This window comes from Monopterus albus, unplaced genomic scaffold (assembly GCF_001952655.1).
Source record: "Monopterus albus unplaced genomic scaffold, M_albus_1.0 scaffold186.1, whole genome shotgun sequence".
NCBI classification, from domain to species: Eukaryota; Metazoa; Chordata; class Actinopteri; order Synbranchiformes; family Synbranchidae; genus Monopterus; species Monopterus albus.
This window is the reverse complement of record NW_018128066.1, coordinates 2,329,610-2,342,857: the sequence shown is the minus strand read 5'-3', so window position 1 is coordinate 2,342,857 and position 13,248 is coordinate 2,329,610. Positions and strand designations below refer to the sequence as shown.

General features: G+C 39.0%; 2 protein-coding genes across 3 annotated transcripts; both read left to right on the top strand.

Annotated features, from left to right (window-relative positions):
- Positions 1-845: 845 nt before the first annotated feature.
- cox5ab (cytochrome c oxidase subunit 5Ab) lies at positions 846-3,251 on the top strand. The gene is made up of 5 exons (XM_020617175.1): positions 846-1,013; positions 2,202-2,318; positions 2,481-2,602; positions 2,780-2,902; positions 3,125-3,251. The coding sequence occupies exons 1-4, from the start codon at positions 941-943 to the stop codon at positions 2,891-2,893; spliced, it is 426 nt and encodes a 141-aa protein (XP_020472831.1). The 5' UTR covers positions 846-940; the 3' UTR covers positions 2,894-2,902; positions 3,125-3,251.
- Positions 3,252-4,805: 1,554 nt separating this feature from the next.
- Positions 4,806-11,286, top strand: fam219b (family with sequence similarity 219 member B). Of its 2 annotated transcripts, none has more exons than XM_020617173.1 (6): positions 4,806-5,065; positions 5,573-5,681; positions 6,792-6,885; positions 6,975-7,052; positions 10,507-10,558; positions 10,883-11,286. In XM_020617173.1, exons 1-6 carry the CDS (start codon positions 4,991-4,993, stop codon positions 11,030-11,032), a joined length of 558 nt encoding a protein of 185 aa, XP_020472829.1. In that variant the 5' UTR covers positions 4,806-4,990; the 3' UTR covers positions 11,033-11,286. The 2 variants fall into 2 exon arrangements, with proteins under 2 accessions (XP_020472829.1, XP_020472830.1); XM_020617174.1 differs by lacking the exon at positions 4,806-5,065 and adding an exon at positions 5,094-5,184.
- Positions 11,287-13,248: the final 1,962 nt, after the last annotated feature.

The window sequence follows — 13,248 nt, the reverse complement described above, 5'->3', positions numbered from 1 at the left end:
TCTGCTCTGGAAAGAAGAGGAATGAAAGTCAGTTGTGGTAAGACAGAATACATGAACGAGAGGGAGGGATTTACCAACCTTGGATCTATACTTGAAAGGGAGTAATGTTTCTACTACTGGGTGAAACGAAAAAACAAAACAAAACACACTGCATGTCTGTTTTAAGGCTGGAGAGGTTACTATGTCTGCATTATTCCAGTTAAAATATGGGGTTTCTCAATCTTTGTTTAGTGTTACACATCTCTTTTTATCAGTACATGTACTATTGTTTACCTATCTATGGAGGAGAAATTCAAATTAATTAATGCCATTACAGTTCATTGTGCTGTCAAATTGCCACACAACAGGAGCAGGCAGCAAGAGGTGTGCGCGTTCACTAACTATCCTCTCGTTTTTAGGGAGAGGCTCTTTGGTTTAATGATTCTGAAAAAATTACAGACTATTTGGAGTTATGATGGGTGCCAAGCTAATCTAGAGGTACCCAAGATTAAACATTAAATGGCTGGAAACAAGCAAAATGAACATGCCATGTGAACTTTAAAGGTGGCCATGGTATGCCTAACGAGAAGATAAGGTATGTCATAATTACTAATAAAATATTGTTTTAAACATGAAAAGATCCAACGAAAAACTTTCTCGTTATAACGACATTTTTTCACGTAGTGGCAAATACACTGCCGTAGGTGATTCTTATGCGTGCTATAAAATATGATCCTGCAGGAGCAACTGCTTATGCAGATCATTTAAGAAAACCGCGGTATACGGCCAAAACAAAAACACTTACAGTCTGAGTAAAACGTGTACATCAAACGGACCAATCAGCAGGCTGGACGTAGATGCATTCAGGCGCTTCCGTGAGTCACGTGATCCTCGTCGCCCTTGTCTTGTCCGGTCCGGTCTTCCTCTTTAGCATTAGCACGGCTAATGCCACTGCGGTAAAATGTTCGGAGCTGTGTTCCGACTGTCAGCCACAGCGGCCCGGAGTCTGGCTCGATCACGACCCTGCTGCGCAGGTAGAACTGTCCGCTTTATACTTTCTGTAAAATTAAACAGTGTTTGTTAAGATTAACGATAAGCTTGCTTGGCTATCTTAGCCACAGCCGCTGTGTGTGTATATGTATTTAACCACAGGCTTAAGTGATATTGAATTATTTTTGGGAGTCGCTATTATTGTGGGCTCGAAATTAATGTTTTCTTGTATCTCCATCTTTTGTAGTGTATTTTCAATGAAGAGGCGCGAAATTAATTTTAGTATAAAAGTCACGACCTTGTGATGACCCTCCTTAGTGTATTGAAGAGTGTCAGTCGCCGTGTTTACGCAGCTTACGCGATATTAACACGTAATGTAGTAACCATATAAAATATATAACTATCTATCCATCTATACACACACACACACACACACACACACACATATATATATACATACATACATATACATACATATACATACACACACACAAAGTATGTTAGGTCACAGATAACACTGTGGGTATATGTGCAGACTAGAAATCATATGTATAGTTTTAATTATAAAAAGGTGATTCGTTTTTGCATGTTGTATTAAGAAGATGAACTTATGGAGTGACTTATATCTTGTACAGAAAAAGTGGAGTTGAAATAATCCCTTATTATATCATGTTATTACACTGTTATGTTAAACTATGGTTGAACAAAGTTGTACTTGATGTGATTACATAATTTGTGTGGGTTTAATTTCTGAAATTCAAACAGAAACCAACCTGTCACATATACTACTGTGCGGGAATGAAAGTAATTTACAAGCCAGCAACACTGACAACCCTGTAGCTAAAAATGTTGTGTAACCTGTATTTCCTTAATAAAAGCTGTTGTGTGTGTGCTTTCACGGAGACACACGTTTCTGTTTCATATTTAATACAGGCATTGTCTCATTTTGTGGTAGGTAATTGAAGGAGGGATTATACAATCTGCTTCTTGTGTTTTAAAATGTCATCATGGTAATGTATGTCTCAGAATACGGGCCTGCAACATTGTCTTTTGCAGACAGCTAGAGCCAGTCCCAGCAGACATAAAATGGACAGTTAAAATTATTACATGTATATACTTTGCAACCTTTTAATAACTGCATTTGATGTTGATATTTATACCCATATGTATAATAATAATAATAATGTACTATAAAAATAAAGAAATCTCTATTTCTGCCTCATGTTTTTCAGCTCCATTGGCCTCCAGATGTTACTCCCATGGAAAAGTGGAGACAGATGAGGAGTTTGATGCCCGGTGGGCCACTTACTTCAGCAAGCCTGACATAGATGCCTGGGAACTGAGGAAAGGTGACCAAGTCAATTTTGTCTGTAGTTTGGTCATTGTTAAGGTTCCAGTTTGGGTTCATTTGAAAATAATTTTGAGAATATTCAGTCAAAATGTATTTCTTCCTGTTACATTGCTGCTTCTATAAAGTAATGGGATTTTTTTTCAATAATTTTAACCTAAAGGCATTAACACCCTGACTGAGTATGACCTGGTACCTGAGCCTAAGATCCTGGATTCGGCACTAAGAGCTTGTCGGAGACTGAACGACCTGGCCAGTGCCATCCGCATCCTTGAAGCTGTCAGGGTGAGTGGCAGTTCCATTGTAGGTTAACTAGCATCTCTCTTTCGTTTAACTTTGTTTCATTGGAAAGGTGTAATCACAACTTCAAATGGAATGACTAAGGAAACAAAAGGACGAGTGCCAATTTTGCTTATGGTAAAATGCTCCTCATTTGATGTTGACTTTTTCCCCATTTTGCAGGACAAAGCAGGTCCCCACAAAGACATCTATCCCTACCTGATTCAGGAGCTAAAGCCCACCCTGGCAGAACTCGGCATCTCAACACCAGAAGAGCTGGGCCTTGACAAGTTATAGACAATTAAGGTGAGACTGTGCTATACTGTACTACAGTAGTACATGTTACTTCGGAAAGTGATTTGAGGCTTTAGAAAAAGTCTCTTCAGACACAAATACTTGTGCTGTCCAGCACTGCTTAGGATCATATACATAAATGCTGGCCTGCTCTATGAATGTACAGTTGATCATTGAATATATTACATAATACTTTTATTACACCTGAAAAGATATTTGTTCCTCTTTCCTCAGGTCATTTGATTTCTAAAAAGATGAGCTCTCCTGATTCTGTCCTGTCAAAAATGTCTATATTGTTGATTGAATCCATGCTGTCCTGATGTGTACAAAATGGTGGACTTAATAAAAAACAGAAATTGAAGTATGTGTGGTGCATTTATTTTTTCTGGTAAATCACTGAACATTTTAACTCTACAAGGGACCTTTGTTACAGCAGACATTTTGAAATGTCAGTGCAGACAAAGTACACATGTATGTAACTAATATCATTAATGCTGGGTGCATGTTTCCAACTAATATGAATGCTTCACTAGCATACCTTACTGGGTTTCTTAAATGAAATGGAGCCATTATTAATGCCATTTGTAACACCTGTGCTTCTCCTACTGTGACAAATCAAAATGTCTCCTGTGAAAAAGGTCTGTATGCATGTCTTATAAAGACTGCTTGAAAAAACCATGACCAACTCAATTCAAGTTCAGTGACTAAAATTCATAGCACTGGTGTCACTGATAGTCAAACTATAAATATCAAAATAATGCAGTACTGCAGATTTTGGTGAGAGGTCGTACCACATTTCACTCATTTTAACATTGATGTTTCTAACATCACTGGCCTTGTAATAAAATGCTTCTTTGATTCTTAACTTAAGACACTAAAACCCCTGCACATGAGCCACCAGATAAAGCAGTGCATATCATTGTTCGTGACAATTTTTGTGGGCAGAAAAGCCTATCTAGTACTTCCTACGAAGTTTGGTCCTACTGCTGTTATTTTACTGTAGAGCTCCCTAAAAATCCAGAATGCAACACACTATTTACTCTCTGATGTCATTGTGAAATAGGGCAGTTGTGATCACTGATAAGTATTCAACCCTCCTGTTCAGTAATAATAATCTTGATTGTCTTGTACAGAGTAGAGTAAGAGACAACCCACTTTAGTTGTAATATACATTTCTGTGCCAGTGTGAATGTTTGTGCACTTGCAGCAGATACACCTTCTACCCCAGGTATGCTTTCAGGTGGTTTGTGAGTGTATAGTACTAGTAAGTAAACCATGTTAAGGTTATACTGTCACACTACTATCCCAAGCTGAACAATACTTTTTCACACTTGGCATTTAATCTGATTTAAATGTATTACAACTAGCATAAAGTAATATGTAATGATATATAGAAATGTGAAGTAATATTTTGATCTCACCTTTGCTCTCGTATTAGTCTTGCTGACTTTCACAGAGTGACTCACTGGCAATGTTAGTGGAGAAACTGGACTACAGTCTGCAGTGTCCTCCGTCTGCAGTGTCCTCCGTCTGCAGTGTCCTCCGTCCTCCGTCTCCTCCGTCAGCAGCGTTGCCCTCAAACCTCCACAACACCACTCTTGAATAGTTGGGGTTACTAGACATGCTGGTTAGAAACAACAAGGAGAGACATATGGGCACTAAGACAGGTTTGTCTTCAACTCCAGCAGCCAAAACAAAACAACAATAAAAGAACAAAATTAGTAACTTCCCATGTATACAAAGTATAACCAAAAACTTTAACTTTTTAACCATTGCAGACATTTCAGCACACTTTTACTGTCATAGTCTAGAGGTTATTAGCTATTAAAATATTTAACATAAAATCTGAAACTCATGCTGAAAAGATGCATGAATATAAAGTACATGCTCATGTTTACATAGACGTTCACGAGACAGGGTCTTATTTTGAAAATTTTCCCCGGAAGTTCCATAAATCCTGTCAATCACTGATAGCATGATAGCATCTTGCTAACACAAGTGCCTATCCGCTTCCGAAGAAAGAAACAAAATCCCCCCTTTCGGTGGGACCCCTGTCACCATGTCTGTGTTGTGGTACAGACTGTGACAACTAACGCCAAGATGATGAACGACATCATAGAGGAACCAGAGAAAGACACCCTGCTGGAAACGCAGACGGAGTCTCAAGTTTTGTCGGTAAGATTAGCTAAAGCTAATCCAGCTAACGGTAGTTTGTAAATAGAAACTGGGAGCCTAGCTAGCCTGCTCTTTTTGGCAGGTGTTGGGTGAGGCATGCTTTGGAAGCTGTCGAGAAGGTAACGTTAGGCTTCCTGTCATTACTAGGCTTTACTGTAAATGATACTAAGTGACATAATTAATAAGCTTGAAAACACGTCATTTAATGTTTAACATTCGGTTTCCAATGGGATTGCTGGGAAAATTTTGAGGAGTTTTCAATTCCACCAAATTGTATCCGGATAGTGAAATGTTGGAGTTTATATCTGGACACAGACCTAACGTTAAGCTGACTTAACGTTAAAAACGACAAAAACGAGCTTGTCTAAAGAGACAATCATAAACTAAACCTTTTATGGGCATCGTGATTGAAACACACCCCTAAAAACTTTACTGGCTTGTATTGCATTGTCCTTTGCTAGCCAACCATATGTGAATATGAAATAATCTTAATTTCTTTAACCATAGATGCCCAGTAGTGGCACAAGACCTAAGACTGCTGATGGAGGCATCAGGCCGGTGGAAAAACGAGGACCTTACATTATGTCCAGAGCTCCAGCCATTCACCTCAAACTACGTAAGCATTTCTTGACTCTTCATAACTGATGATGCAAGGTCATTATTGTGGTTGTTTGTAGGACTCATGTCCCACTTGTTGTTTTTGTGAGTTCATTTCAAAACGGGGCAGCTGAAGAGTGTTGAATATGCAGCTCGCAGGACCGCAGAGCCCGACTCTGGACTAAGATGCCTTTAGCTTCACTCAGACTGTGTCTATGAAATAAACGGTCTGTGAAGTAAAATTTTCATAATGTTGTTCACTGTCTGCTTTCATCACGTCGAAGATCCTGATGTTTGTTGTTATTTGGATCAGAAGGTACTGCTTAACAGCAAGCTGTCAAGCTCTCTTCCAGCAGAAATGTCTGCATTATACTCCTCACTGACTGGCAATTCTGGTTCCAGTATTCACTTAGCATCTATAAAACAGATTTTGTGTAGCTGAACTGTCCCCTATGAAAGCAGGCAAATGTCATGAACAGGGAGGATTTCCATACACAGAAGAGGAGATGCTGGGTTTTGTGCATGGGAAGTAACTGCAGTGTGAGTTTGTAATGTGAGGCCTAAGAGATTTATTACTAAAGACACAGGACCTTTTTTCACATAAGAAGCTTTTGTCTCTGTTTTACATACAGTATGTTCATATGTTCAGTAATTGAAAAGGGTAAAGCTAATGTGTAGTGGACCTGAGCTTATCCTCTGAATTACTGGGATATTCTTGACTTTTGGTCTCTATTTCCTTGAATAGTTGGTGTTACTAGACATGTTGGTTAGAAACAAATCGGGAGAGACATATGGGCACTGAGACGGGTTTGTTTTGTAAATATACTTGAATATCCGTTAAAAGATAGCTTAAAAGGAAAAAAGAAATGATTGGATTATGGTATCCCTGGACTATAATAAATCACTTAGACAATCTATTTTCAATATAGCTCTTCTACTTCACCTTTAGTTGAATCTGTGATCCAACTCATCACATCACCTTTTCTCTGCCTGTGGTCGCAAGTCTATCACAGGGCTGACATGTAGACTAACAAACACATTCACAGTCACTTCTACGGGCAATTTAGAGTCGTTTAAAGTGTAAGTAACATGCCATACATGTGATGTCTCTTGTTCTTATTATTCATAGAGAAACACAGGGAGATGGCAAGGAGGGCTCTGAAGAAGAAAGCCCTCTCACCAGGACCTCCAGTGATGCATCAGCCCCGACAAGGAGCCAAGAGGTAAAGGGTGAAGGCATAACAAGGAAAGAGGAAAGTTATTGTTGTGATGAAGATAAATTAGTTTTGAGTTTTTCTGGTTATTCTCTTAGGACAGTGAAGTTTAACAAGGGCTACGCTGCTTTGAGTCAGCACGCTGAGGACACTTTGGTTGCAGTGGGCTCAGACAGGTAAGATTACACCAGGTATACAGGTGATAGAACCAGAGCTCTTTATTGGGTTAATTTGTTAAGCTTATACTTATAAAACTTCAGGCCTTAATTATACAACCCCAAATCAGAAAAAGTTGGGAGAGTATGTAAAGTCTAAATTAAAACTGAAAATAGTGATTTGTAAATGATCTGTGCCCTGTATTACATTCAAAACAATACAGCAGCACATTATTTGATGTGATACCTCATCTAATTTATTCTTTGTTCAAAATAAACACTCATTTCAATTCTGATGCCTGCAACACATTCTAAAAAATGTTGGGACAGTAAAACATTTACCACAGTGTAATGTTGCCGTTCCTTTTCACAACACTTAAGAGATGTTTAGGGACTGAGGACACCAAGTGATTAAGTGTGAAGGTCATTTTGACCCATTCTTCCTGCAAACAAGTATTAAGGTGTGCAACAGTTCTGACACAGTTTGTGTTTCAAAGTGCACCACACATTTTCTATTGGGGACAGGTCGGGACTGCAGGCAGGCCAGTTCAACACTCACACCCTTTTCCTCCCAGGCCTTGGTAATGTAGCAGTATGAGTTTTTGCATTGTCTTGTTGAAATATGCATGGGCGTCCCTGGAAAAGACGTCGTCTTGAAGGCAGCATATGTTGCTCCAACATCTCTATGTACTTTTCAGCATTAATGGAGCCATCAGAGAAGTGTAAGTGACCTTTGCCAAGGGCACTGACACAAACCCAGACCATGACAGACCCTGGCTTTTGGACTTGTTGCTGGTCACAGTCTGGATGGTGCTTTTCATCTTTGGTCCGGAGGACACAGCATCCATTCCTTCCAAAAAAGACCTGAAATAATGATTTGTCTGACCACAGTTCATGTTTCCACTGTGTGGTGGCCCATCGCAGATGCAGAATGGTTTGAGGGATCAAAGAGCACAGTCATCCGTCTTAGGTTTGTGCCCTTGCCTTTTAAACACTGAAATCCCTCCAGATTCCTTGAATCTTTTAATTATGTTCTGCACCATAGAGGGTGACGTATTCAAATTGCTTCATGTCCTTCTTAGAGGAACATTGTTCTTAAACATTTCAATAATTTTCTCACAGATATGTTGGCAAACCAGTGGTCCTCTGATCATCTTTGCTCCTAAAAGGCTCTGCCTTTCTTGGATGCCACTGTTATACCAAATCATGATCGCAGTCACCTGTTTACATCACCTGGTTCAAATGGAATCATCATTTCATTGTTTTACCTCATTACTGGCCTTGAAATACAACCGTCCCAACTTTTTTTGGAATGTGTTGCCGGCATCAGAATTGAAGTGTGTTTATTTTGAACAAAAAATAAAATTGATGAGGTATCGCATCAAATAATGTGCTGCTGTAGTGTTTTCAGTGTAATACAGGACACAGATGGTTTACAAATCAGTATTTGCAGTTTTAATTTTGATGTTACATACTGTCCCAACTTTTTCTGATTTGGGGTTGTATTACTTTACCATAAAATGATGTTCTAATATAATAATTTGGTGTGTTTGTACAGTGCCTTGCGAAAGTATTCGGCCCCCTTGAACTTTGCGACCTTTTGCCACATTTCAGGCTTCAAACATAAAGATATAAAACTGTAATTTTTTGTGAAGAATCAACAACAAGTGGGACACAATCATGAAGTAGAACGAAATTTATTGGATATTTCAAACTTTTTTAACAAATAAAAAAACTGAAAAATTGGGCGTGCAAAATTATTCAGCCCCATGAAGAACAAGGAACACACCAGGCAGGTCCGAGATACTGTTGTGGAGAAGTTTAAAGCCGGATTTGGATACAAAAAGATTTCCCAAGCTTTAAACATCCCAAGGAGCACTGTGCAAGCGATAATATTGAAATGGAAGGAGTATCAGACCACTGCAAATCTACCAAGACCTGGCCGTCCCTCTAAACTTTCAGCTCATACAAGGAGAAGACTGATCAGAGATGCAGCCAAGAGGCCCATGATCACTCTGGATGAACTGCAGAGATCTACAGCTGAGGTGGGAGACTCTGTCCATAGGACAACAATCAGTCGTATACTGCACAAATCTGGCTTTTATGGAAGAGTGGCAAGAAGAAAGCCATTTCTTAAAGATATCCATAAAAAGTGTCGTTTAAAGTTTGCCACAAGTCACCTGGGAGACACACCAAACATGTGGAAGAAGGTGCTCTGGTCAGATGAAACCAAAATCGAACTTTTTGGCAACAGTGCAAAACGTTATGTTTGGTGTAAAAGCAACACAGCTCATCACCCTGAACACACCATCCCCACTGTCAAACATGGTGGTGGCAGCATCATGGTTTGGGCCTGCTTTTCTTCAGCAGGGACAGGGGAGATGGTTAAAATTGATGGGAAGATGGATGGAGCCACATACAGGACCATTCTGGAAGGAAACCTGATGGCGTCTGCAAAAGACCTGAGACTGGGATGGAGATTTGTCTTCCAACAAGACAATGATCCAAAACATAAGGCAAAATCTACAATGGAATGGTTCACAAATAAACATATCCAGGTGTTAGAATGGTCAAGTCAAAGTCCAGACCTGAATCCATTCGAGAATCTGTGGAAAGAACTGAAAACTGCTGTTCACAAATGCTCTCCATCCAACCTCACTGAGCTCGAGCTGTTTTGCAAGGAGGCATGGGCAAAAATTTCAGTCTCTCGATGTGCAAAACTGATAGAGACATACCCCAAGCGATTTACAGCTGTAATCGCAGCAAAAGGTGGCGCTACAACGTATTAACTTAAGGGGGTTGAATAATTTTGCACGCCCAATTTTTCAGTTTTTTATTTGTTAAAAACGTTTGAAATATCCAATAAATTTCGTTCCACTTCATGATTGTGTCCCACTTGTTGTTGATTCTTCACAAAAAATTACAGTTTTATATCTTTATGTTTGAAGCCTGAAATGTGGCAAAAGGTCGCAAAGTTCAAGGGGGCCGAATACTTTCGCAAGGCACTGTATGTATGCAGTGCAGTTTAGAGTAGGGTGTGGATACCTGAACTGGGTTTGATGTGGCCTAAGAGTACCCAAGTTTTTGGGCTGGGTTTGGACAGAAATTTGGAAATTATGTTTGGGTCCGGGTTGGGTTCAGACATGTAGGTCAAACATGTGGGGGGGAGGGGGGACATTGTACAAACTCAACTGTGTTGGTCTAGGGTCAGGTTCAGACAGAAATGTGCAGCTCAGTTCATGCTATAACCCACTGTATCTGCAAAATATCTTTTTCTAGTTGTCCATCCAAAGAATGTGAGCTGAAACTAATTGTGTAAACTAGTTTTATGTGTGTAACCAGGTATGCAGCCATGTCATCTTGGCATTTACCAGTTGGTTTTTTTTGACATTTTGTCCATTTCAGTGCCCTCAAGGATGTTTCATATTAGTTGTTTTCATGAGAATGACAGAACCTCTTCTACCTGTATTTACAGTGATGAAGAGATTGATTTTGAGCAGTATTCCTCAGGGTACTCTTCATCTGAGGTGAGTTGGCACCACGAAACACAGTTGTGTGGGTGTGCAGACAGTTGCTTTCTGACCGTCCATAGTACTGCACAAATGTTTTAAGCACTACAATTAAAGTGAGGATGCTTTAAAAATAATGCCATGAGTAGTTTTTATTCATCAGTTAACTTTATAAGAAATCTAGTAAACAGAAAAAACCTTTAATCGAATCACTATTTGCGGTGACCACCCCATGCCTTTAAAACAGCACCAATTTTCAGAGACACTTGATGTATATCAGGTTGAGGCAATTACTTCTGATGTGATATGTGTGTTAGTAAGGTTCTTCTCTTTGCTCTCCAGATCCATCCTGATTTAAGCAGGCAGCTGCTTCAGGATGGCTACCGTCTGGATGAGGTCCCTGATGACGAGGACCTAGACCTGATTCCTCCCAAAGCCATGGGCTCCTCTGTGTGCTGCTGCTTTGAGGGACCGTCCTGCTCCATGCAGTGACACTGGTGCTGAGACTTGAACCTTACAAAGGCTTGGCTCCACTTGCAGTCCCTGACCTTTAGTCACTAGTGCCACAGGCCTTATTTCTAGCCCAGCTCCACTTTTGTGCTGCCTGTGGACTTCCTCCTCTGAAGCCAAGCCTGCTCATGCAGGACTGTTCGAGATTGCTCAACCTGCAAGAAAATGCAGTTAGACGTAAGAACAAGCCTTATCCACTGTGACCCCAAAGCTTGACTTTTGTTTTGTTTTTTATAGAACCAAATGAAATTTTAACTATGCCACTGCTTCAAATAGTGACAGATTATCATTTGGCATATGTTCCTGTCTTGTCCTCTCTCAAGAACAGGTCCACAGCCCCTTTAAGCATGACATGCATCCAAATATGGCATATTGTGTTTTAATGTTTCAGCTCTTTGGTGAAGTTGAAATTTTCAGCTATTAACTTGCTGCTGTTTGAAGGCATCTCAGTTGACCAGTTACATTCCCTGACTAGTGTTGCATTAACTGTTGTGTTTGTTTTTTTTGTCTTTACTGTTAACTGGCCTCAAAAGTTACATTTGAGTTTTATCCCAAATTGAGATGACCACCACCTGGGGAAATATTCCAATTTCAACAGAAATAACACAAAGGATCTGATTTTCAACAGGACACACAGCACTGAACTGAAGAAGTAGTGTTCAAATGAAAGCACTTGACTTCTTTATAGCTTGCAGTATGTATAATAATAATGATCTTTTCAGCAAGTGCTGCCATCTGAAGTTGAAAAAAAGATATTCCTGGATCAGGGTTATTTTCAACTGGTTCCATATGTTTTCATTTGTGTCTGACGAAACAAACAATTTGTTATAATTAACAGGTTGCATTATGGAGATATATATATATATATATATCTCAAGGAGTCACACATGCACTACATACACAGTGTTATACTGTTTTTCTAACAGTCTAACCTAAAGTTACCAAACGTTACACTATTATATATGGCACACAATGTAAGCAGTTGAGTTACTGAAGGTCTTTGGTAGAACCATTAATGTTTATGTTTGATTCAGTCGCCCTTTATGGTCTCTGTGTTGTGTCTGCCACTTAAATAAAAATAAAAAAAAAAGGCAGTTTGAAAAAATTGTATGCATAAAAGAAAATTAGATTAGGTTCCCATGTATGTTATATTGTTGTTTATGTAGTTAGATCTGTATATGTTTTTTTATGTCCATACTTTAGAGAGCTATTTGAGAAGGAGAGGAACAGTGAAAAATTAGCCTTGCTCTTTTTTCCCACTGAGATTGAGATTGAGTATTTTGGATTCAAACCCTACCCACTGTTGAGAAAGACACATCATCTTTAACACGTCAATGTATGTGGATGGCAGATTTGAGTTGTATTATTTATTTATTCATTGTGCAGTTGTTGGGGACACTATAAATAGCTGCTTAAGGTTAAAAACAGTAAGCCAGATTAGCATTAGAATTGAGAAGAGTCATTCTGTTTGTTTTTATTTTCTACACAATAGACACAGGTGCTGAGATGGCAGTCTTTAAAGAAAAGATTTTTGTTTTCTTGTTCTGTTTACTTGTATTACAGTCCAGGTAATATTTTACTATTACTGTTATGGCTGTTTATTTTGGAACTTTTTGGAATGTTGTTAAAAAAATGTGGTCAACTGATGGTGATCACTTCTGCAGAATATTGTGTGTGTGTGTGTGTGTGTGCGCAGCAAAAAAGTAATTTGCCTTTCACATTTCTAAAATAAAGAGTTGAAAACATTTTTTCAGTCAAGATAAATGGGTGGCCACTGCTTTACTTACCTGCACACTGTTGTTTCTCATGCTGTGATGTTGGTTGTTTCAAGGAGTACCTCAGAACCACATAACTAAAATATATAGCAGACAACTTTGACCACCATAAATAAGAAAATGACTGGAAAGAATGATAGGAAAAAGAGTATGAACCTTAATATGTACTCAAGAGTTGGGTTCAATTCACTAATTCAAAAGTGGATTTTAAGACCGTTGCAATGAAAACAGTAATGTTATATTATTAATATGAGTAATGTACAGAATCTCCCAGCACTCCATGGATGTAATTTGAGTGATTTAGGAATAAAAAAAAGCTGGCTCTACTCTTACACTAAGTGTGAGCTATACACGTTACATGTACAGCTGAATTTAAAGTGTATTGACCCCAGCCCTGCTTTTAAATATTGCACATAACACCAG